Below are 24,539 nucleotides of genomic sequence, written 5' to 3' on the forward strand. Positions count from 1 at the left end.
AGTCTGTTTAAAAATGAGCTGATGGTTTGCTGGACAGTTGTTTATACTGGGCTCATTTGTTTGTCTCACTGCTGGCCTGGGTCCTTCCTTCTCCACAGTGCACTCAGTTTGCTGGTTAGTCTGAGATGGGATGGTGTGTTTCCTGCAGAATTATCATTCAGCTGGGTAGGAACTTATTACATGACCCTACCAAAACCCTGCACAAGTTGTCATTTCTTACGTCCTTTTCCAGAGGTGTCAGACACTGTGTGGGCAGAAACTTGAGAAGTCACCTTTTCTGCTATGGTTGTTCCACCAAATCAAGAAATGAACTGCAAGGATTTCTCTCTTATGAATGTGAAATAATTGCAAGGTGTCAGTCATCTGCCTTTCACACATGCAGCTTTGCTATTCCATTAAAAAGAAATGGGACTTCAAAAGGAAAACATGGGAGAAAATCGGGATCAGAAATGTTATGTTGGACAAGGACTTTGACATTTCATGGAAGTACAGAAGCTGTTGATCCCCAAGAACACCACTAGGAAGAGGAGCAGTGTGTTTTTTTTAAGAATTCTCAGATTGCAATTAAGTTTTTGAAGCTGGTACATGAGAAGAAAGAAGGAAACGTCATAGTGGTTTTCAGCTTGTATTGGTCAGAGAGGTCTCTTGAGCTGCCCAAACCTAATGGACAGTGTTGTAAGTCACAGTAAATTCCCCTTTATTTTCCCTTCTGCCAGGTTTCAGATGACTAAATCAAAAGTAATCATCATAAAAACAAGGTGAGGCAAGAATGTGTTTTTGACCAAAAAATGCTAAGTGACATACACAGTCTTCATCAGCCACTCTTGCTTTGGAGGCTGTGGTCCAAATACCCCTCTCTGCAAGAGTTGGCTGAAACATTAGGACTAAATGAAGTAGTTGTTTTGCATCTTATCCTTTCAGAAATGGAGACAAAAACTGTTATGGCTAATAATAGCACCTGCTAATTAATCTGTAACAATCCTTTGATGTGTGTACTAGGGCTGTTTATTATAGATTAACCCCTGTGAGTTAACCCACTCCATAAAGCCACCCATCACTTACTAGAACTTGACCCTATCAACACATGTTTCTCCACATCTCTTTTTTGGATTTTCAGTAAGTGGATTTTCAAACTCCCAAGTGATGTCCCCCATTCCAAATGTAGCTTCAAAGACCATCCTCTCTGTCACTGTGATCAACAGTTATCTCAATCAGCAGTGGGTTTGCTCACTGAATGAAAACCAAGCTAAATAGTATGTCCCTAGCCTGGAATTCCTATAAGATAGTGAAGGAAAAGCAGCAGCACTGGGGTACCTGCATCCTTCACTGGTGAACTACTGAGTCCAGTCTTGGCCTCCAGTACACAAAGAGTGAGTTCAGTGGAGGCCATCAAGGTGATTTGGCCTGGGGCACGGTGCTGCCTCATGGGGAGAGGCTGGAGGAACAGGGCCTGTCCAGCCAGGAGAACAGGAGCAGCCTTGCAGTGGCTTTCATGTCACTGAGGAGATGGAGCCAGGCTCTTTGCAGGGGTAGGAAGATGAGAACCAATGGGCAGAAGTTGAAATTACAAGTCCAGACTAGATATAAGGAGAAATTTTACCCCACAAGGACAGTCACCCTCATCTCACAGCTGACCCTGCTTTGGAAGGTTGAACTAGATGAAGTGCTGAGGTCCCTTCCAACCTGGGAACCTGTGCATCATGCCAGTTGTTATTGAGTTTGTTTCAGTTATGGGAGTCATGTTTGAGGAATGTTTTACAAATCCCAGCACTGTTCACTCTACCCTGTCTCAGCAACTGCCTCAGGTTCCCCTATGTGTTGAGTTTGCTTGCTAGGTAGTTTCAGGTGAAGAAACAATTGTTCTATTCAATGATGGAGGATTAATCAGAGTATGTGTGCCCATGTTCCCAAAGCACACCTTGTGTGTGTGGCAGAAGCACAGCACCAGGGACACAGGTAAGCCCCAGGTGTAAGCAGCACTGCCAGGAGTGAGCTTGCACGACAAAGACTGCTCGTTCCCTGCTCACTGATGAGATGGGGTGAGTGTTTCTCCACTTAGACAATCACTGGATGATCAACTAGCAAATTAAAAAAAGGAGAAGATGAAGTGAGAAGATACGTTCAGATTGAAGTATTTATTTAGATTTGTGATAGAAGACAAGATTTCCTGAATTAGTTCAAAGATTGATGAATTGGAAGTTGCAGCAGCATGGCAGAAGATTGTGTTTGGGGATGCTCCACAGAGACCATATGGGGAAATTGTTTGTATTTCAGTGTATAAGTATTGAGCTGGACTTGCAGCTCGAAATCAAGGAAAACTGACTAAAAATACTCTGAAGAATATGCCATGGAAATTGTCTTTTTTAATAGGGGAAGGTAGATAGTTGCTAGAGAAGGAGCTGTAAGCTCACACCCCACATTCTCTGGCACCACTTCCCTACAGGGAAGGGCAGAGAGGAGGCAGTTTCACTCTTATGGAAAGTTTTGAAAATGTGATGTAATTCACACAGACACTGAAAGTTGTGCAGACGCAGGCAAGACTGGCCTAACTGTCGTGCTCAGCAAGGAGTCCTTAAAAATAATGGAGGTAATAAAATGCTGCATATAGATAAAGTATAGCTATAAAATTACCTGAGAAAACCCCTGTCTTCATGGAGGAAACATGGAAAGTGTGCTTTGGTTTTGTGTAGACTAAGGTACGCTGTCCAAAGCGTGACACCTGAATGTGCAGGAAACAACTGGGTAGATAAAGGCATGTGTAAGGAAAAGAGACTCAGAGGTCACCAACAAAGAGAAGTACATAAGTTTTACTGAAGTTCCAACAGTGTTGTGTGTATTGGAGTAAAAACACCATAATGTTTAGATTCAGAATTCAAGTTATTTCTATACTTCAATATTCTGTTCTTTATTTTGGCCCAGAAATCTATGGGTTGTTTTTTCAAAACCAGTATTCAAATCTCTTCTGTTACCTGTCCTTGGTTAGAGATTCTACTGGCCTCAGCCAGTGCTCTGTTACTGAAATTGGAGTTTCTTCAGACCATACTTTTACTAAAGAATCATTTGCAGCTCTGTAGTTGTCATAAAGCTTTAAAGCATGAAACTCTTTTTGCACACAGTAATCTCGCAGTCATTTTTTTCCTGTTCTGCTGTGGCAGGTATGGATTGCAGGAGCACAAGTAGCAAACAGTGTTCTGAACCTTTTCTCTATCCACATGCCAGCTTTTCATTATGCTCCACACAGGGACATCTTCAGTGTAGTGAAATGATGTCCAGGAGTTCAGGACACCAGGGTTTAGGCCCAGTCAACTGATAACTGCTATTTTGTTCTTTTTTTGCTGTAGTTTTGTCTTTGCTGCTGCAGCTGTGGTTGAGGATCTCAGGGGTGAGTCAGGGGGAGTCAGCAATCACTTCTGCCTGGGCCAACGTGCAGCCAGGCACAACAAACTTTGTCTATTGATTGTGAGATGGCTTTGGTCCTCATTTCCTCATCCCTGGGAATTTTGGAGAGGGTGACTGATGAGGGAATTCTGTTCTTTCTGCATGTCTGAGTTTGGCCTAACTGACAGCAAGCAGACAGGAAAGAATGAATTTACTGGCACATCTCTGCAAATTTAACACTCTCCTTAACTTTCATTTTCACCCTCAGATGGTCAGACTGGAAAATTTTCCACCCTGCCCTGCCATTGTTTGACATTCAATCTTCCATTGGGGAGCAGGGCATGGCAAACAAAACATTGCACTTTCCACACTAGACTGCTGGTTTAACCAAACTTAAATCTGCAGAAACTAAGAGTCCAGACAGGGTGGGATCCTACTTTTATTTGCATATTTTCAAGAGCCAAGGCCTAGCCTTCTTTTATTTTGCTTTTGGTACACTTGTTATCCCCACTTTATCATGAGCATTTTGAAATAATAAATTCAATGAAGAAGGGGCTACCGTTAATGGTGAATATCTTAAAACCCTTAAAGGAATAGTCAGCAGTCAGAACACAGACCAAATAAGAAAAACAAAACAAAACAGGGTTGCCATCTTGCAAAGTTTGGGGGAAGATTCAAACCAAAGAAATTTTCTTTAGAAAATTAAAAACCAAAGCAGTGTAAAAGATGACTGACAGTAGTCAGTGGGAGGAGATACCTGGGACCAGCAATAGTTGCTATTGTTATTAATTGTATCTTTGTCAGAAACCACCCAACGAGAAGCAAGTCCTAACAAATCTGAGATGCCCAGTGTTCAGAGGGGCTGCAGTGCTGTACTTCCTGTGCTGTCACCTGCACATCTCAGACAATAGTTACATTAGTTAGGAAAAGGGAGTTAGAAAAAGCTCACTAATAACCTGTGAAAAGCTGGGAGAGCTGAACATCTCCTTGGGTTCCATGGAGTTGGGAAGATCAGCCCTTGCTGTCATGAACTTTGCCTTAGTGTAGTTGTTCTTTGGAGACTCAAAATGCCCTGATCTCAGAGGAGCAGCCTTACAAAGAGAGCTTGATTTGTGTTTTCAGGAATATGACTTCTTGAGCTCATAGAGAATCTTGCAGGTATGATGTAAATATAATATCAGACAAAATATTACTCACTTGGAAGGAAATTGCAGAGAGCTGATTGTTGAGGCTACAGACCATCAGACACTCAGAAATAAAACAAAATTTAACTGAAGATGACAGCACTGAATAGGTCAAAGTCTGCCCTGAAAGGGCACCTCTTTCATCAAAGTTAATGTGAGATAAGGAAACAGTTTTTGCACTCAGATGTGGCAGAGGAAGAAGTGTCCCTTCAAAAGTAGGAAATATGGTCAGAATTGGTTTTCTGAAGGAAAAACTTTCCAAGCACTGTAGAATATTTGTAGAAGGAGTGCCCAGTGAGCTTGTTTAGTTAATCTCTGGTCCACCTGAGGAATGAATGGTTCTCTCTTGTTCTTACTGTACAGAGGGAGTTTTATTATTGATTTCAAGTGAATAAAACATCAGGTCCTGTTTGAGTAGCTGGAGTGATTAAGCAGTTCCCTGAATGGCTGTACCTCAGCCAGTCCTTTTAACAATTCTCCTAAGGAAAGATGTTACTCTTCCTCTAGTTATCCCAAATCTGACTTTCCATATCCAATCCCTACACAACCTTTCCTAGATTTCAGCAGTCCCAAGCACAGGGAAATAAGGAGGGTGAATACTAAAAGCTTAGACCCCCCTGAATTTAAATAAACTTCTACTAAGATACGGTCTTTCTTACAGTACTAGACATTAAGATTTCCTATGTTCTATATAAGAAAGAGGTTAATAAGAAAGGGAAGGATGCAAAGAGAATTTTTTAAAACCCTGTTACAAAGTAGCAAATGCAAAGAAGAATGTAAAGACAGAATTTTCTGGCATGGCATTGAGTGGCACAGCTCTCACACATTGTTTCTGCCTGATGACTGAATATATTAAATAAAGGGATTCACCTGCTAATTCTGGTGAGAGGAAAGGCACCACATTAAAGAAAAATCCAACTGTGAAGATTCATGAGCAGTGGATGCTAAGCAGCACAGGCTTGATAAAGCCAAACAGATGAATGCTCGGAAAACTCAGGGTTATCAAGAGATTCATCTCTAGCAGTCCTGGATGGGATGCATACATGGGATCTCGTGCATGAACACGTGTACACAGCACTTGCTTTGCTTCTAGAAATGCTTTACACAATCACCTACAGTTCATTTTCAAATAGAGAAGCTAGACACAGAGAGAAGAAAACACCTTGCCCAAGCTTGCCCAGTAAAAGAGTGACAGATGAGAAAAGAACCTGCATTTCCTCATTTATCTGGCTGTCTTATGCCTCATTTCTGTAGATCTTTGGTCAGCAACTGTAAATCTTTCCCTAGTTATCAATATACCTTATTTGACTCATTAGTCAGCAGATTTATTATTCGTCTTTAATTTGTAAACAGCTTCTTTAAAATAACCATACATAATATCAAGAAACAGATAAGGCACTATCTGATACCAGCCCTGTCCTGAGGGGGTTCTGCCTTCCACACTGCAGGGAGAAGCCTAATTTTGTAAAAGGTATGTGTCCACATGTTGTCTGACATTGAAAATCAGCTCAGCAATCCCATCTTCCTCATCCAGCTGTCCCCCTGGTATTCCCAAATACATCATGCTGGGAATAGTTCATGCTTCAGGAAGTTGCAGTTTCCTTCCAGTATTCCCAATACTTTGGAAAAGCACAGGGGGCAAATCTCACAGGCAGCAACAGGCAGAACAGGAAGCTGTGGAGAGCAAGAAATTCTACAAATACTCTACTGAGAAAGAGCTCTTAAAACTAGATCAAAAGTAAGGAAGTGTATGTATGTAAAACTTAAAATATCTGTCCTTCGTTACAAGCATGTGGTTAAATGTTTTCCTGGTCTGTATTGTAAAGCTCTACAGCTCTGTAACATTTCTCTTGAAGTTTCTCACTCTTCCTACAGCCATAGGTAGTGTACAGGAGGGTGCCTGGAGACTGTCCACACAGGGATAAAAGCTCTAAGAAGCCCTTCAGCATTTATTTCTTTTCATTTTAACACTGTGTGCGAGTGAACCACTTCAAACAGTGTTCAGTGTGATACCCTGCCCTTGCCAGGGGCACAAGGAGGACTCGAGGCTGCAGCACACCGAGGGAAGGAAGGGATGCTGACAGCACCAGGAGCTGCCTCCACCTCTCACACATCTTGTGCTGCTCACTCAGCAGCCACACACCCTCCACTTCTCCAAGCGACACGGGTCGAGGATCTGGGGAATCCCCCTGATTTCACTAGCCATGTCCAGCCTTGCTTGGAGCTATTTTGCATACATGGTCCTGCGCTATAAAAAGCTTTTGCCTCCCGGGAGGGGTACAGAGCCTGAGAGGTGGAAGGCAAGAAACTTTGACAGAGAAGAGCCTCTCCTGGCAGGGCTGGGACACCTCTCACAAAAGCACGGTAAGAAGCACCATGTCCAGGTGTTCATTCTGTTATTCATTTACTGCAGCTCACAGGTAAAGTCATTAGATGGCAAACTATATCTTTTTTCTGCATTAGGAGCAAAGTGTGGGACTCAGTCTCCTGCTCTAGTTCCAGGCTGTCCAGCTGCCCTGAAAACTTTGTCCCTCCTTTCTGCTGATTTGAAGGTTTGTGCATGTAGCAGGAAACACTGTCAGTGCTATCCACAGAACCCGTGGTGCAGGACACAAAGCACCTGCCTGCTCTGAGTGCCACTGAAGGGAAATGTGAGTCTGCTCTCTTTCTTCTTGCCTTTTCTTCTTAGTTTTTATTTTGATTATTATCTTTCTTTCTTTCTATTATTATTTTTCATCTTTTTCCTCCTTTGCCTCCTTTTTTTTCCCCTGTGTATTGTTTTTATGTTTGTGGGGGGGGTTTCCATATTTTCCTCTTTTTTTCCTTCTTTCCTTCTTTGTTTCTTTCTTTCTTTTCTTCCCCTTCTCAATTTTTTCTCTTTTCCTCCTGTATTTTACAAAACTGTATAGGCACATCACAGCATTTTTTATTGCAGAATAACAATTTAATTTTTTTTCCTATTTTGTAATTGCAGAGAAATGCTCATTACACATTGTTTTTCTCATCTGAAGTAGCAATCACTTCATACCTTGCAGTTTCTGCACAGACAATTGGATGGATTTCTCTTCTTTTGTAACTTTACAGCAGACAGTATCTTCAGAGCCCAGCATACATTTAACTTCTACTGTAAAAGTAATATAAATATCAAAATAAGAAATAATTTACATCAGGAATATATGACAATGTCTATTTTCTTCCTTTGTGTCTAACTTCTTGGAAGCGTTAGGTTTTGATTTCTGTTACAAACCAGATTCAAATGCTGGGGCTAATTCTCTCTAACCCTGCAATTTACTGGCTTGATCTTCCTCTTCTGTCACAACTTCCCGAGCACAAAATCCATCTTATGTTCAGAAATGAGCAGAAAATGTGTGTTAAAATGAATAGCATAAAATTTGTACATTCTTGTGTAAATGTTACGTGTTATGTTGAAATAAGTCCTTCAGATCTTAGAAACCACAGATCTCAGCCTCTCAGAATCCTGTTTGTCTCTGGCAGGTGGATACACTGCAAAATGTTGTGGTTCATTTATGAATAAGATTTTTTTCATTACTGTGTGAATAACACAGCAACATTTCACATCCCTTTTCTAAGCTTGTGGTCTGCTCAGACACCAGTATTTGCTGCTTTACCTGACCAGAGGTCATCTGAAATTCTCTTGCCAGTATTTTAGATTAGTACGTGGCTGCACATTACAAGTGTTAGTTTTAGTATGACTATCCTAAGAATCAAGCAATTTTTGTTTTAAACACAGGATTTTTTATCAGATCAGTGAGGCTGGTGAGCTTCTGAGAGATGTGTAAGGGAGTTGCCCTATTGGGTAAAAAGTTTAAGGGAGTTGCCTTGTTGGGTAAAAACTGACCTTGTTGGGTTTTTTGTGTCCTTAGAAGTGTTCCCACATCACACAAGACAAGGTTTCAGCACAGTGAAGTAAAACCACAAAAAGAGCATACAAAATGCTGTGCCCCTGGCAGTTTGTGTTCAAATCTCACACTGCCAAGAGCCGCTACCCCAGAGAGAAGGATATCAACAACAACGTGGAGAGAAATAGGAAGATCCATGGGTAAGATCCTGGTTTTTAATGGTTTCATAGTTTATCTTTGATTTGAAAAAGGAAGATATTAAGTGGTTTGGGTCCTGGAGAAACCCATAATGTGTTTCCAAAATACTGATATTAACCAAAGAACTGTGGGTCTCTGGGTGGTGTAACTTGGTAATGAACATAAAACACTTGTGTCAGAGCTAGTCATTGAGGATATAAATCATCTTGCTTTCTCTTTCGTAGTCTTAAATTTATTTGGTGTGTTATGGTTTCAGGTATTCTAAGTCTCAGGAAAGGTGTATGCTATAAAAATAGCCAAGTGATTATTTATTCTGTAATTAGATTGGTGAAGTAGTTCTGTGATGCAGTTCATACACAACACTGTATAAAATAAGGTGCACATGCATCTTAAATTTCTCAGTCTTCAGGGTGTTACTTATTTCAGGTTTCATATTCTGCCTTCCTTTCCTTCCACACCCCACAGTGCTCTGGGAAGAGGGGTGCTATGGCTTTACTACTGAATCTGCCCACTGCCACTGCTGGGTTATGGGCTCAGTATGTATTTCAGAGACAGCACTGAGCATCTGCTGATGCTGAAAGCAGAGCCTAACATGAAGCACGTTGCCTTGTACTGACTTTTCTCTCTCTCTGTTGAAGCTCAGAAAAGGATGATGCCAAATTGCACAGTCCAAGCAAGAAGCAGATGGGGAGGCCACCTATCATAACTTCAGCAAAGCCCAGTGAGGGAGGAGAGGTCTGTTCCCACCTTTGTTTGATAGTCACAGTTCCCATGAGTGGTCCTTGCTGCTCACAACTGCTCCACGTTCTCCTGTGAGGTCTGACTGTGCTTGCAGGAGGTTAGGACTGCTGGGACATCTTTGGGTGAAAGTTCTTTCCTGACAAAAATGGAGCATTGATAAGACTTAAAGGAAAAGGTGACCCCATGGGGACTGGGATGCCTGATTCCTTTATATACCTTTGCAAACCTTTAGTAACAAACCTGTCCTGTCCCTAAAATTGGTTCACTGTTTTCCTGAGACTGTGACTACAATGCTCAAAGATACTCAGAGGATTTATTGAAATTATAAAGGTATTAGCAGTGGCAGACACTGCTTGATTAGTACAAAAAAACTTCCCCCCCACCCCGTTTAATATCAAACTGCAGATTAGCTCAATAGTTTTGTAGTCAAATAATCATCTTGGAGCAGATCACATTTATATCTAGTTTCTTGAATTCAATCTGAAATATTTTGGTGTTAACATTAAGTCTGAAATGAAACTGAAAGATATTCAATAGGTCTGACGACAGTATGCATTTTTATCTGTTCTCTGCCCAGAATCTTCCTTCAAATGACATCAAAGTTTCAAACCAAATATCAGGATGTCCAAGGCATGTGAGAGTAAGAAACTTGGAAAATGGATCCAGCTTTCTTGACACACTACACCTGACTGCAAAAGAGGTAAAATATGGAAATATGAACAGGGATTTTTCAGAAATTTTAGAAGATACAGAGTGCAATATTGGCTTTTGACATTCTATTGGTTTTCAGGTTATCAATTGCCAGACCAAAGTCTGCCAAGGGTCACTCATGACCCCAAAGGGCCTGGTGAGAGGTACCAGAGATGGGCCAGTTCCACCAGAAGATCTTTTACCTCAGGCAGTAGACTTCCTTAAGCAGTACTACAGTTCGTTTAAAGAGTAAGTCAACTTGTTTTTTTTGGTATAAAATCCTCTGCCTACCTGTCTGTCTGTGAGCCTCCAGGAGGGTTTGGTTTCTTCACAGCTCTTGGTAATTATCCTGTTACATAGCATGCATTCAAAATACATAAGGACTGTTAAAAATGCTAAATAAAACTGTCATTGCACTTCACATGCTCCATCTGCCAATCCTGGGAACACAGGGAAGGACTCTGGACCGTGCCCTCCTCAGCTCCATCCCTTTGGAGCGTGCTACATTCCAGTACATTGAGGACTCTGCCAGAGCATTACCTTCTGTTTTCTTGAGACTACCTGCACTCAGATCAGTCTCAATGTGGATCATGCCTTTCGTTTGTGCTGTTCCAAGTATCTTTTCTCTCAAGGCTTTAGCCGAAGATTGGAAAGTCAGTGTTGCTTCTCACCTTTACTCTGTGCTATCAACACAAGCTCACTGAGCATTCCAAGAGGGGCTTGTGTTTTCACAAAAATGGCCTGGTGCAGAGGCATCTTGTTGCAGGAAATGCTGGAACAGCTGGTTGATGCCCAAGGGCTTACAGTGACATTCCACATGATGAGCTTTCAAGAAACAGTTCAGTGTTTGCTCATCCCATTAGAAAACATTATCAAACTTTCAAAGGAACTCAGCCACATAATGGCCACTTCTTTAGACACTTAGAACTCCTTGCAAATCTTTCTTCCCTCTGAATGTCTCTGAAAGTCCCTGTCTTACACACAGGCTGTTCTCAGCAGCCTATTGCATTTGCACATCCCTGTGTCTCTGCTCATGGCTGTTTGATCACATTGATTTACACTATCTTCACATGCTTGCCCTTGATCTTTCATCTTGCTGAAAATGTGAAAACTCTCAGACAGTGCAGACTATTTTCATTCTGTCTGTAAGACAACAAAACAATTTTTGTCTCCGCGGTGATAAATATTTTCTAATGTTTTGACTTCACTTTCTGTTATCAAACTCAAGAATTTTAGAGTTGGTTTCCCTGACAAAGGAATTGCTCAGCACTTCCTTTCAGGAATGAAAATCCTACTTACTTTACTCAGAAGAGCTGTGGCCTTGTTAACACAATGGAACTTTGAGAGATCAGTCACTCTCAGCCTACATGTGCCTTGAAACTCACCTGTTCTCTGGTTTTCATTTCCTTGTGATTTTTTTTTTTTCAAATTAATCTAGAAAGTCCAAATTTAAACCAAAAACTTACACAGAATAACTTGTGGCAAATCTATGCACGTACTGGGTGGTGAAAGGATGGTGTCACTACTTAAATTTCTTGTGTGTTAGTTTCTTCATGAGTTCAATAAGTTCTGTCCTTGCACTCCATAAGGACAAGTCTTAAATTCTGAAGCCAAAATATAAAGAGAACATCTGCAGTTTGAATGAAATTTTCATTGTTTCTTTTCGTGGCTGTTTTCTGTTCAAAAGGCCAAAAATCAAAGAACAACTGGGCCGTCTGGAAACAGTGGCCAAGGAGATAGAAACCTCAGGAACCTACCAGCTGACCAAGGATGAGCTGACCTTCGCTGCCAAGCAGGCCTGGAGGAACGCGCCCAGGTGCATCGGAAGAATCCAGTGGTCCAATCTGCAGGTGAGCTGTGCATCTACACCTGAGCTGTAGCCAAACAGTCCCTGCTGTGACTCAGGAAATGTCCTTTCCCTTGCTAGAGCATGTCCCTGTTTGGATTGAGGAGGATTCCCTCCTGTCCATATCAGGAGATTGGTTTCTTTGTAATTCTCTGTGGCTGAATAAAAATGTGTAGCAGTGTGAGTGTAGGAGCCAGGTGTGTCATGGAATCTAGTGCATGTTTTGGTCCTTGGTGGATTGTTATGGGTGAAAATGATGCATATAAGAGCTATAAAAATGAACCTTTCCTAGTGGAGCCACAGTCTTTCCATTCCTTAAGTGCATAGGAAAAATAACAACTTTACATTACTGTTTCAAAATTAGTCTTCTTTACATTTCTGTTGGATACACACAGGTGTTTGATGCACGGGACTGTAAAACAGCCAAGGAAATGTTTGAGCGTATCTGCTGTCATATTCAGTATGCCACAAACAATGGTAATATAAGGTAGGTCTCTAATATTAATTTTAAACAACAAAAATCACATCCAGATCTGGCATTAAAAACACATGCAATGGTTTATCTAAACATTTCAACCACTTCTCTCTGCTCTTAGTTTTCCTGGTACTTACATTTTCCTCTCATGTGTTCCATCAACCATCTTGAAAATGTTTAGCTTTCGTGGCTGACATTACAAAACCTTTTGCAATTCCTGGGGAAAAGAGGTGATTTGAAGATTTGGGGAGGCGGGTGAAGAGAATTAATGATTTTATTTGTACCGGTGTTCATTTTAGAAACGTAAAGCATTTTCTGTGGGCACTGATGGCAGTGTGGCAGTGGGGCTGTGTTGTGAGGTGAGCTCCCTGTGCTGGCAGGTCAGCCATCACGGTGTTCCCGCAGAGGACGGACGGGCAGCACGATTTCCGTGTGTGGAACAGCCAGCTCATCCGCTACGCTGGCTACCAGAGGCCAGATGGCTCAGTCCTTGGAGACCCTGCCACTGTGGAGTTCACACAGGTACAGCTCCAAACTCCCCACCACAGCTGCTTCCCTCTTGGCTAACCGACCTCCCTGGGGCTTCTTCCTCACATGTTTGTGCAGAGTGCTCGGGAGGTGAGGAGTGAATGGGATGTTCTGCCCCACAGGTTCTAGGGCAGGCTGGAACAATAATTTCCTACAGTCCTGATATAAAAGTGCTGCCCTCCATCTCAGAACAGGGTGAGCTAATACTGTCAGGGGACACAACCAGGGACACAACCAATACTTCATCAGCATGACTCAATATTGTTTGAATGGCAAAGAGAACCTTTTTTCACTTAGAATTTACCTCAGCAGGTTTCAGAGGGTTAAAATTCTTTTGTCTTCAGATCCGGAGGGGAAACCTGAAAAGAACACAGAATGTGTTTTCTGTATTTGCAGTTGTGCATCGAGCTTGGGTGGAAGCCGAAATATGGACGCTTTGATGTACTTCCACTTGTTCTCCAAGCAAATGGCCAAGACCCAGAAATATTTGAATTACCTCCAGAAATTGTCCTCCAAGTGCCAATGGAGCATCCAAAGTAAGCACACAAGATTTAGATAATTGCATTTTTGCCTCTGCCTCACCTTTGGCAGGTTATTGGGCTGCCTCTGTGGCAGTTGTTTTATGAGTTCTTTGTCAGGATGAAATGATGGTAAATCATCCTGAAAGATAAAATGCCTGTTAGAATAATGAAATGAGATTTAAATTAAGGAAACAAATGACAGTTTTGTTGGAAAACTTTCTCCCCCATCTACATTTCAATTATATTCATAATTTTAAAAATCCTAATTTCTTATGCTAGTGTAATACACATGCAACACTGCACTGATAACAGTGTTGATTGTCTTTCTCTCGTGTTTTTCTTCTTGTTTGCTTTGGGACTGGCCTGCAGATTGCAGAACTCTGTCATATGGTTCTGCAGTTCCTGTAGCTGGTGTTTCCCAAATACTGAACTGAAAACTGCTGTGAGTTTCTGCAGACCCTGGTCCAGGGGTTCCTCCTAGAATTGGTACTCTTTATATTCCTGGGCTTTTCTGGTTTTCAGAGAAAAGACACACAGTCATAACTGCAGCTGCTTGTTTGCAGGTACGAGTGGTTTAAGGAGCTGGAGCTGCAGTGGTATGCCCTGCCTGCCGTGGCCAGCATGCTGCTGGAGGTGGGAGGGCTGGAGTTCACTGCCTGTCCTTTCAATGGCTGGTACATGGGCACAGAGATCGGGGTGAGGGACTTCTGTGACACCCAGCGCTACAACATCCTGAAGGTGACCTGCTGCAGGGGAGCTGGGCTGGGCTGCACAGGGAGGGAACTCAGGGCAGCAGCAGTTTTGGAAAAGAGACACTATCAATGTTCACTGGGATGGGAGAGAACCACTCCCTGCTTCATGAAGCTGGAACTCCCTTGAGAACAAAAACTCCAAAATTCCAGTTTACCTTTAATCTCGGGTGTTTCTGCTGCCATCACTTTCCCCAGCATGAGACTGACTCTTTCCCCTTGTGCATGAATTTGATGAGGTTGAGAAATCATGGGGTCTAAGTTCCATATAGTAAATTTGCTTTTCCCTTTTCTCTCTCTTTTTCACATGCAGGAGGTAGGGAGGAGAATGGGACTGGAAACAAACAAACTCTCATCATTATGGAAGGACCGAGCTGTTGTAGAGATCAATGTGGCTGTGCTTTACAGCTTCCAGGTAAGTCACTGAGTGTGGGATCTGGAGAGACACTGAACACTCACTGTCCTTTTTTCCTCTCACTCAATCGAGATGGCATTGTGATTCCAATAAAACTATTCTTGATTTTCACCTGAGAAAGTAGAGGAATCCCTATTTCCTCATAGATAAAGGCAGAAGGAAGAGGAAAAAGAAAAGGAAGATAAGGGCAAGATTTCTCATCCTTTTGACACGTTTAACTATGTTTCAAAACCTATGTAAAGCCATTGGATTAATATATTTTATTTTCAATTCCAGTTTAATGTATCAGGACAGTATGAAAAGTGGGTAAAAGTGAGTCAGAGCATTGCAGCATGCACTCCCCGTGCTGCAGAGGTAAAATGCTGATGTTGAAGAAAAGATCTAAGAGCTCTTAATCAAAGGCCCGCGCTTTAATCTGTATCTTTACAGTAATTGCTGATAGTATTTATATCCCATAAATACTCCCTTTAGTCTGAGTAAAGTCCTTGAAATGTTGACCAAAGTAAGAGGATTACTTCAGCCCCACCAGGAAGAAAGGCAGGATAGGGTTTTAATGCATGTTTTTCTCTTTGCCATTGTCTAGAAACAGAATGTGACCATCATGGATCACCACTCAGCCTCCGAGTCCTTCCTGAAGTACATGCAGGGCGAGTTCCGCGCGCGGGGCGGCTGCCCGGCAGACTGGCTCTGGATCGTGCCTCCCATGTCAGGCAGCATAACCCCCGTGTTCCACCAGGAGATGCTGAACTATGTCCTCACTCCCTTCTACTACTACCAGGTACGCTTCATCAAAAAGAAAGACCGGCTCTAGCAGACAACTTCAGCAGTTCAGGACCTAAGGGAGTCTGGGTGCCAAGCCCTGGTTCATGAAAGTTCACCAGACAGATTCACAAGTAGCAGACAGCAGCTATTTTATGTGGGAGGTGCTGCTAGTTTTGTTGAATTCTCTGGCTTTAAGTAAAATGGAGCTTAATGCACCGGAGACTGATCCCATATTTTTACTCAGTGGATTGTATATACAAATTCTATTTGATCTGGCCCCTTGAAGATACACAGATTGTTTATTTACAATTTTGCATTCCTTACTTAAAGCATAACATTTTTTTAAAGGTGGATGCATGGAAAACACATGTGTGGCATGATGAGACCCGGAAGCCAAGGAAAAAAGAAATAAAGTTCAGCATCTTGGCAAAGTAAGTTGTTCAAGTGAGATTCTTCATGCTTTCTCCAAATATTCTGTTCTTGTTATGTTTCTGCTCTACTTCTTTAAAAAAAATTATTACAGTAGGGACCAATGGAATGGTTTGAATCATAGCCTTACCTGTCCACCCTGAGGTAACATTCCTATCTAAGTTTCTTGCTCAGGGTATCTAGAGTGTGTTGCTTCTGAACCATCTTCCACAGAAAAGCCATGCTCAAGCTCAGTCCTTCCTAGCTTGTTTGTCAATCAGCCTGAATTAGTGTGGCTCCACTAAAAGCTGTGTGTGCTTGCTCTTTCCCCAGGGCTGTGCTCTTTGCATCCTCTCTCATGCAAGGAGCAGTGGCCACCAGGGCCAAGGTCACCGTGATCTACGCCACAGAGACGGGCAAGTCAGAGACACTTGCCCACAGCCTGTGCAGCCTGTTCAGCTGTGCCTTCAGCACTAAGGTGAGCAGCACAAACCAGCCACACCACGTGGGGACAGCAGTTTGGCTTCTGCAGGCTTTTCCATTCTCCAAACCTGTGTTTTGAATGTTCTGTAAATACAAGTTGGACTAGGACTTTGATTTTGTATTTATTTAGCATAATGCCATGTAAGTTTGGTTAGCAGTCATCTGAGATATCTAAGGCTAGTTCTTACATCTGCTAGCAATGTCTCATGGGCTTTATCCCTTCCAGATTCTGTGCATGGATGAGTACAACATTTGTGACCTGGAAAAAGAAACACTTCTTTTGGTGGTTACTAGCACTTTTGGAAATGGAGATTCTCCAGGTAACGGAAAGGTAATGTTCACCTCAGAAGTGTGTATTAGGCTCAGCTCACAGACCAAAGACAAACATTTCACTTATCTCATATCCTTCAGTAAGATATGGATCAGATTTCAAACCAGAGTATTCTGTCTTAAATCAGAGTATTTTCTAACCTTAAGTGTATTTTATGTATTTTGATGCAGACCTTGAAGGACTCCTTGCTCAGACTGAAACTGCTGAGAAATAAAATCAGGTAAAAACACTTTGTTGTTTGGTTTGCATGCAATTGAGTCCTTTAGTACTCCATAGAGCATAACACAGCAAAATCTTCTTTTCATCCCCTTCTGTAGATATGCTGTGTTTGGTCTGGGGTCCAGCATGTACCCAGAGTTCTGTGCCTTTGCTCATGCCATTGACCAAAAACTGGCCCAACTTGGGGCTTCCCAGCTCACTCCAGTGGGTGAAGGGGATGAACTCAACGGGCAGGAAGAAGCTTTCCACAGCTGGGCAGTCAGTGCTTTCAAGGTGAATATAGAAATGCACCTCATATTCTACTCATTTATCCATTCATTTTAGTTCAGTTCCCATAAAAAGGAGGGAAAATTAAGGAAACCAAACATCTGAATTTATGTCTGAGTTTGGAACTCCCCTCTTCTCTACTGCTTGCCTAACTTGGAGAGGGAACTGGGTCCCTTTTCTGTTATTTTCTAATATCCACACAAAATTGCATGAACCCTTCTGGATAATGGAATGCTCAGTATGAACAAGTGTAGCATCAAACATCTGAATTTTTTGCAGTAGATATTTTTTGGCTGTACTGTTACAGAAGCGGAACCTTCCTGAACTCACTGAACCCACACACCAGAGGCACTAAGAACCAGCAATCTGTGAAACTGATAGCTCCTTATTAGGATTATGATAATGCTAAGAATACTTTTTTTTACTATGAATAGCTTTTATTTTTGTGCGTTTTTTTGTCTAGACTGCCTGTGACATCTTTAATGTCCGTGGGAGACAGAGTATTCAGTTGCCTGAGATCTACACCTCTGAGGAAAGCTGGGACCCCACCAATTACAGGCTAGTGCATGACTCCCAGCCCATGGACCTGGCTAAAGGTACTGCTCCCACCTTCCCCTCCCTCTGCCTTTGCTGCTTCAGAGGGGCTGAACTGTGAAGGTTTCTCAGAAGTGCTCTTGGCCCTGCTGGAGGGTAGAATGCATATAGTGAAGTACATGCTCAGATTTTAAAAGACACTGGTTTACATTGTGTAAGTTATCTTTTCCAGCACAGTAACACTGGAACTATCACGCATTTAGACAATCCCAGAGGAACAAAAGCTGAGATTAACTGCTTTTAGTCAGGGAATGGGGCACACACAACTGACTGATGGTTGGTCACCTTCTAGGGCAAACATGGTTCAGTTCTCCTCTGCATATTACTTGAAAACATTTCAAACACACCTAATCACAGAGTTACCAAGAGTCATATCCCCTTTTCTCACCAGCCCTTGCAAGCATTCATGCCAAGGATGTAATTCCCATGAAGCTGAAATTCAGGCAGAACCTTCAAAGTTTGAAGTCCAGGTATGCTACCTCATCCTTTTGAATATTGCAATACTACGTTTTACTAAAATCTTAAACATCTGAAGTGCCCAGTTATAAACATCTTCTCCTGCAGTTATTACAAAATGTATAGGAATTTTGTTCTGTCCTTAGTAGAAGCATGTGAGCTGTGCAGTCTGCAGAGTGGGGCAGCACTTCTACTGGCTGGTTCCAGGCATATTTATTCTGTACTGGACAGACCAGGCAGAACTTCAGCACCTAGTTGGTTTGGATACAAATACTTCACATGCCTGGACTGTGATTTTTTTAAGTCTCTGTGATGCCTTAAGCTGGTCTGGTATTTGGTAATGAACACAAAGGAGCCCTTGCCAAGTGCCACTGCAGCTTTATTCCTTTCCTGTGCAATCCAAGGGAAATCCTGTCAATGTAATAAAGATCTGTCTCATTTCTCTTTCTTTGCTATCCAGTCGTGTTACCATTCTGGTTAAACTTCACTGTGAGACTACTGAGGAGGTGCACTACCTTCCTGGGGAGCACATTGGGGTTTTCCCAGGCAACCAGGCAGAGTTAGTTCATGGCATTATTGCACATGTCAAGGATGCCCCTCCAGCTGATCAGACTATCAGGCTTGAAACCTGCATTGATGGTAAGTTGAGTCTCTTTAGAAAAAACAACAGAGGATGTCGGACAGATTCCTTTAAAATTCCTAAGAATTTTTGTTGACTGAATTTGATTCTGTGATCCTTTTCTTAAGTTCCAATAGGATTTTGTTGCTGCTTTTTAGTTATTCTTATAATTCTTGGTTCTGATTTTGCCCTTGCTAGCAAAACCATCACTTTACCAGGTCAGAGGTACCTGGAGTGAGACTGTAATTCAGTTGCTGAATTGGCCATTGACAGCAATTAAATTAATCAACATTTTCCTTAATGTTGCTACATGTAAGAGTCCTAAAATAGACATATATGTCCTGTCCATCTTTCTCATATTAGTAGGAACAATCATAGGACTCTGGAACATGGAAAGATGATTTCCCCAAATGAAAGAATGTGACTTTCCAAGTGGTGTTTCGTTGTCATGAAGTTTTCTGTGTCAGATCCTCCCTTAGAAAACATTCAAAACCTCACAATAACCTCTTTCAGAAGGGCCCTGTGGTCTAGACCTGCTGCACCCTCACCTGAAGGATATTTTGAAGGACACTGAGTTTTGCAAAGCTCTACAGCTGTCAAATACCACGGGTGTTGCTAAGTGTCCTTTTCTTTCCCTCATTTCCAGGTGGATACTGGACAAGTCACAAAAAGATTCCAGCCTGCACACTACCCGAGGCTTTGACATACTTGCTTGATATCACTACTCCACCTTCCCAACAACTGCTAAAAAAGCTCTCCCAGCTGGTGACAGCAGAAGGAGACAAGCAGAGGCTGGAGGTGTTGTGTCAGGTGAGCCTTAGGGCTGGAGTTCTGTGTGCAGTTCTGTGCACTGGGCCCTCTGATGCCCTTTGACTCTGTAGCAGAAGCTTAAGAATTTTTTATAATGGTGGATTTTTAATGCCTCTGCTACATAATCTGTGGTCTTGGAAAGCCAACCCCAGTGAGAGAAAGAGGGTCTTGAGGCTCAGATTGGGTGTGGCAACCGAGATTCGTGTTTCCTGTGTGGTTCTGGGTGGGTCATTTGCCTGCCTGATTCTCTTGCCTCACGGTGGTTTCTGATGTGACACCCTTGAAAACCTTACACTTTGCACGGGGAGGAGCTGCAGGGGACCTGGGAGATGTTTTTGTCGGAGAATTTGCTACCCTGAGATCAGAGGGATGTGGCTCTAGGTAATGACTCACGAGTGTGGTAGGTGCTGACTCCTCCTACCAGGCTCAGGGAGGCTCGGGAGGGGTCGGGGACTACACAATTTCATAGATGTGCCATGACAGGGAGCTGAGAAACGGATTCTACTTCAGTTTCTGCATCCTGAGAGAGCCGGTGTCTGAGAACATTGTAGTGGGGTTGTGAACTTCTGTGTTCAAAAGTAAATGATTTCTTAGGAAACCCCAGTATTGGTCCTGGCAAAGTTTTGAGAACTTGTTGATTTGCCTCTATATTTAAATGAATGTAAAGCAAGAATCTTAAGTGGCATTTCAAATATGCCTGCTCTCCTGAACTCAGCCTGGTAACGTTGTGGTGACGCCCTTTGGCTTTTAGAGCACAGAAGAGTACAATAAATGGAAGTTTTACAACAGCCCCAACATCCTGGAGGTGCTCGAGGAGTTCCCCTCTGCTGAGGTCTCCACAGCTTTCCTGCTGACTCAGCTGCCATTTCTGAAGCCCAGGTACTATTCTGTCAGCTCCTCCTGTGACATGACAGCCAGAGAGATTCACCTGACAGTTGCAGTTGTAAACTACAGGACAAGAGGTAATGAGCTGTTGTTTTCATGTCTCTCTTCAATAAATGGTATTTAGGCTACCTCATGGTTCAAAAAAAAAAACTGTCTGCCATACAGCATGAAATGTATCTGTAATAAAAAATTTGTGTTGTCATACCTGTAGAATAGTACCTGCAGGGCAGGTGTTCATACTGGGCCAAGATTTGCTAAAATCCTGCACCATCATCAGTATATCCAAGTTTTACAAATCATTACTAGACATACATTTATTTTAAAGCTATAATTTTAAGCTCTGCTTTTTTTAAAAGCAGAGGGCTTCTGGGTGCTGACAGAGGTGTTCTGCCTTGCTCTGCTTTTAGATGGAGAAGGGCCTTTGCACCATGGAGTCTGCAGCACGTGGCTGAACACAATAGAGCTCAATGAAACTGTTCCCTGCTTCATCCGCAGGTAAAGGAAATTAAACAACCCAAATAAGAGCAGCTCTTTAGTTCAGCTTCTTCAGTGGGTTTTCCTTGGTTTGGATATTTTCAAGTGAAGCTGGTGAGTTGAAGTTGGAACAGCAGAGTCTGAGAAGAAAGGGAAATCCCTGTCTTCCAGAGAGGAGATCTTTTTACCGTGCCTTATATTTAGTAAAACCACAAATAATTAGAAAATTCTGAAGTAATTCTGTTCCTATGACCCTGTGCCCACTGTCGGCTTCTCCACTGCAGAGCAAGGAAAGGGGAGGGAACAAGGAGCACCCGGTGCAGCCCCATTGCTGCTTTCAAACTGGGGGCTTGGGCTGTGCTGCTCAGACTCATTCAGGCGACTCAACATGAATTTGCCAGAAACCAGGTGCCTAATTAACATATTGTTGCATTTTAGTGCTAATGAGTTCCACCTCCCGGAGGAGCCGGCTACGCCCTGCATTCTGATCGGCGCGGGCACGGGCATCGCTCCCTTCAGGAGCTTCTGGCTGCAGCGCCTCTACGAGCTGGAGCACAGAGGTACCTGCGGGCCCTGGGGCAGGGCTGGCTCAGGGACACCCCCGGGGCTCCGGACGAGGGCTCTGCAGGGCAGAGACGCCCACAGACATCAGTCGGGAGCCCCTGCAGAGAGTGGCACCCCCGAGCTAATGGGCACTGAGTGCGCTGCACTGGCACAGCCAATCCATCCCCCAGAGACTATTCCTGTGGGCAGGGCTGCTCTGGGGACTCGGAGGGAGCAGGCTGTGTGCCAGTCCTGTGTGTCGGTGGCTGCCCCAGGCGCTCAGCACTGTCCCACGCTGCTTTCAGGGCTCGGAGCAGGGGACATGACCTTGGTGTTCGGCTGCCGGCAGCCAGACCTGGATCACATCTACAGAGAGGAAACTGAGGAAATGAAGAGAAAGGGAGTCCTGAGAGATGTCTACACAGCTTACTCCAGACTGCCTGGCCAGGAGAAAGTAAGGCTGGTTCCTTTGTCCTTTAAGGGTTAACTCCTCCAGAATCAGTGCTGGAACACTTGGGGCACTCAGAGCCTTAGTGCACAGACCCACGACGGATTCAGGAGAGCCAACAGCCAAAGCAGCATTTCAGAAACCCGGTGTGCTGACGGCTTTTGTGTTTCCCAGGTCTACGTCCAGGACATCCTGCAGAGGCAGCTGGAGGCCCGTGTGTGTGAGGTGGTGCACGGGCAGCAGGGCCACGTGTTCGTGTGCGGGGACGTGCGCATGGCGCGGGACGTGGCACGGGTGCTGCGGGCACTGCTCGCCCGGGCCCTGCGCCTCAGCCAGCAGCAGGCAGACGAGTACTTCCAGCAGCTCAAGGTAGCTCTCGTCGCAGCCCCTTCCCTCCATTCCACCACAGCCAGGCTCAGGTGCCGTGGCTGCCGTGAGCTCCTGTGTGTGCACACACGGGGACAAAGCTCGGAGGAGCCGCTCGGTGCCCCCGGGGCTGCCGGCCCGGCTTCTGTTGGCTCAGGGTGAGACAGGGGCTCTGCTGCTCTGCAGTTACACCAGGGTCCCGAGGATCACCTTTACAGGGTGTTGGGAGCATCAGGAGCTTGAGGCTTTATTGTACCAGTAGGGCAAAAGTGAGTTCAGGAATTGCGTGGGCCCATCACTAAGAACCCAGTTCATGGAGCTGTTGCTTTTTAAGAACCTCTTGTTACCAGAGCTCATCCTGGTGCATTTGTGCCTGGGATTCAGGGAGCTCCCTTTCACTGGCAGACACAAAAGTCTACAATCACAGAACCAGTGCTGCAAATGCAAAAGGCCTTTTACTACTGAACTGGTTGATAAGGAGTACCTGGCAGCATTTTCTTCATCTCTTGGGTGTCCTTTCTTTTTGCAGAGCCAAAGGAGATACCATGAAGATATATTTGGGGCTGTGTTCCCACATGAAATCAAAAGATCTTTGCAACCCACCAGCTGAAGAGCAAATCCACGTCTGGTTTAGATAATACTTGCACATTTGTTGTTATTTTCAAAGAACAAGGAGTCAAATCCTCCTTCTTATACTTGTTTAATTCATGCACGTGTATAGGATGGTAGGATTTGATTCTTAAGCCTCAGACTTTATTAAGCAAAATATTAAATTTAACTTTTGTTGCTATTTATTCTGACATGCTTTTAATACATTATCTTAATAGTAAAAGTGCAAATTATTTTTATTACTGCCCATGCTAGTATCAATCTGGAGGTTTTTGTACATACAAGGAAAATGTTTTGTACTAAGTTAACTAGAGCTGCAATCTTTTTTTTTTTTTTAAATGTACTGTTTATCTTTTTGAGCTTATTTATATCAGATTGGTTTACTTGCATATTATCTTCACTTGAAAGAAGGTGAATGGATGGTTGTGTTGCTGGGAGTTGTCTGGCCACGTGCCTGGATCTGGAGCAGTGTTTGCAAATGAGATAATAATGTGCTGGTCCCCAAGTGGCAACACCTGCTGCATCCACCTCAGCTGTATCTGCTCAGCAGGGAGCAGTGGTGAATTCTGCTTGGTGGGACTCGGGTACATGAACCTCAGCTGTTGTTGTTACAGAGCCTATAGCAGGAAGATTGCAAAAATTCCAAAGCACTTTGTACATTTGTATTCTGCGCTCTGGTTCACTTGATTCATTTGTAATAAAATCTGCCTTTACACTGAGACAAAGTGTGTGGATCAGTGAACCTCTTCTTGCTCTTGGCTCCAGCCTGCAAAGGCAGAGGTAACTAAATCAGCTCTCAGGTTGTGGTGAGGTGGGTTTGGGCTCCAGCCAATGCTCCTCCCTGAGCTAAGGGCATCTCCAGGAGTTGCAGTCTGTCTATGATCAGTTTTGCATTTTTGTTACTGCCAGGCAAAAGTGTGAGTTAGTTCCAGGGAGTGAGACTGGTTTGAAACTGCCCTCGTTGTATTTGCACTTGGGCTCTTCCTAGGCCCTGCAGTTACCTCAGAGCCAGTTCCTTCTCTGAAATTACCAGGGCTATATGAGCTTATTAAAAAAGCTCAAGGTGAGATTTTCCTGTCATCCCTTGTCTCCAGGATCTGGAATCTGATGAAGGCAGAGTTGAGACTCGAAAGTCAGCAGTGCCATGTGTGAACAGTGTTTCAGGACAGCCATGGCCATAGGATCTGGAAGTGGGCTGGGTTACTGAGGTGGTTGTGCACTTTGCTGGGTTGGGACTGGACTGGAGTTATGCATTAACACTTTCTGAAGCAGTTAGTGGCTTGTTTCACTGACACTTAAACCAAGTCTATATGGCTTTTAGGGAATTCAGCATCCAGAAGAGGCTGTGGGCCCGAGCACTGAGATGCAGACAGACTTTGCTCTTAGCCTGGTTTGGTACCTGATTCTGGGTGCTGGTGAAACCTCCAGGAACTGGGCTGAACTGAGCTTTGGGGAAGCAGTCTGACATTGGGATATACTTTGAGCCTGATTTTCGTAACATTATTAACTGAAGGAAAAGGAACAGAAGTATATATGGAGTCCATGAGTGCAGGGAGGTGACAGAAGGTCAGGCCCTGCATCAGTGAAATGCAGGAAACCTGGGGGCTGGTGGGACCAGGCAGGGCCAGGGGGGATGAAGGATGGTTAAGGCTCGTTAGGGACACCTGAGGCTCGTTAGGG

The 24,539-nt window shown here is 43.6% G+C and overlaps 1 protein-coding gene across 1 annotated transcript; it reads left to right on the plus strand.

Annotated features, from left to right (window-relative positions):
* The first annotated feature begins 6,025 nt into the window (after nucleotides 1–6,025).
* Nucleotides 6,026–23,710, plus strand: NOS2 (nitric oxide synthase 2). Its single transcript, XM_062506864.1, has 27 exons — nucleotides 6,026–7,213; nucleotides 8,447–8,622; nucleotides 9,259–9,355; nucleotides 9,939–10,061; nucleotides 10,152–10,300; nucleotides 11,739–11,901; nucleotides 12,293–12,384; nucleotides 12,753–12,894; nucleotides 13,297–13,436; nucleotides 13,985–14,159; nucleotides 14,484–14,585; nucleotides 15,169–15,363; nucleotides 15,696–15,778; nucleotides 16,089–16,233; nucleotides 16,465–16,569; nucleotides 16,740–16,789; nucleotides 16,887–17,061; nucleotides 17,519–17,651; nucleotides 18,041–18,119; nucleotides 18,566–18,744; nucleotides 19,371–19,534; nucleotides 20,286–20,496; nucleotides 20,827–20,914; nucleotides 21,332–21,453; nucleotides 21,742–21,890; nucleotides 22,059–22,253; nucleotides 22,780–23,710. Exons 2-27 carry the CDS (start codon nucleotides 8,516–8,518, stop codon nucleotides 22,858–22,860), a joined length of 3,444 nt encoding a protein of 1,147 aa, XP_062362848.1. The 5' UTR covers nucleotides 6,026–7,213; nucleotides 8,447–8,515; the 3' UTR covers nucleotides 22,861–23,710.
* Nucleotides 23,711–24,539: the final 829 nt, after the last annotated feature.

The sequence above is a fragment of the Cinclus cinclus genome, chromosome 22, assembly GCF_963662255.1.
Source record: "Cinclus cinclus chromosome 22, bCinCin1.1, whole genome shotgun sequence".
NCBI lineage: Eukaryota > Metazoa > Chordata > Aves > Passeriformes > Cinclidae > Cinclus > Cinclus cinclus.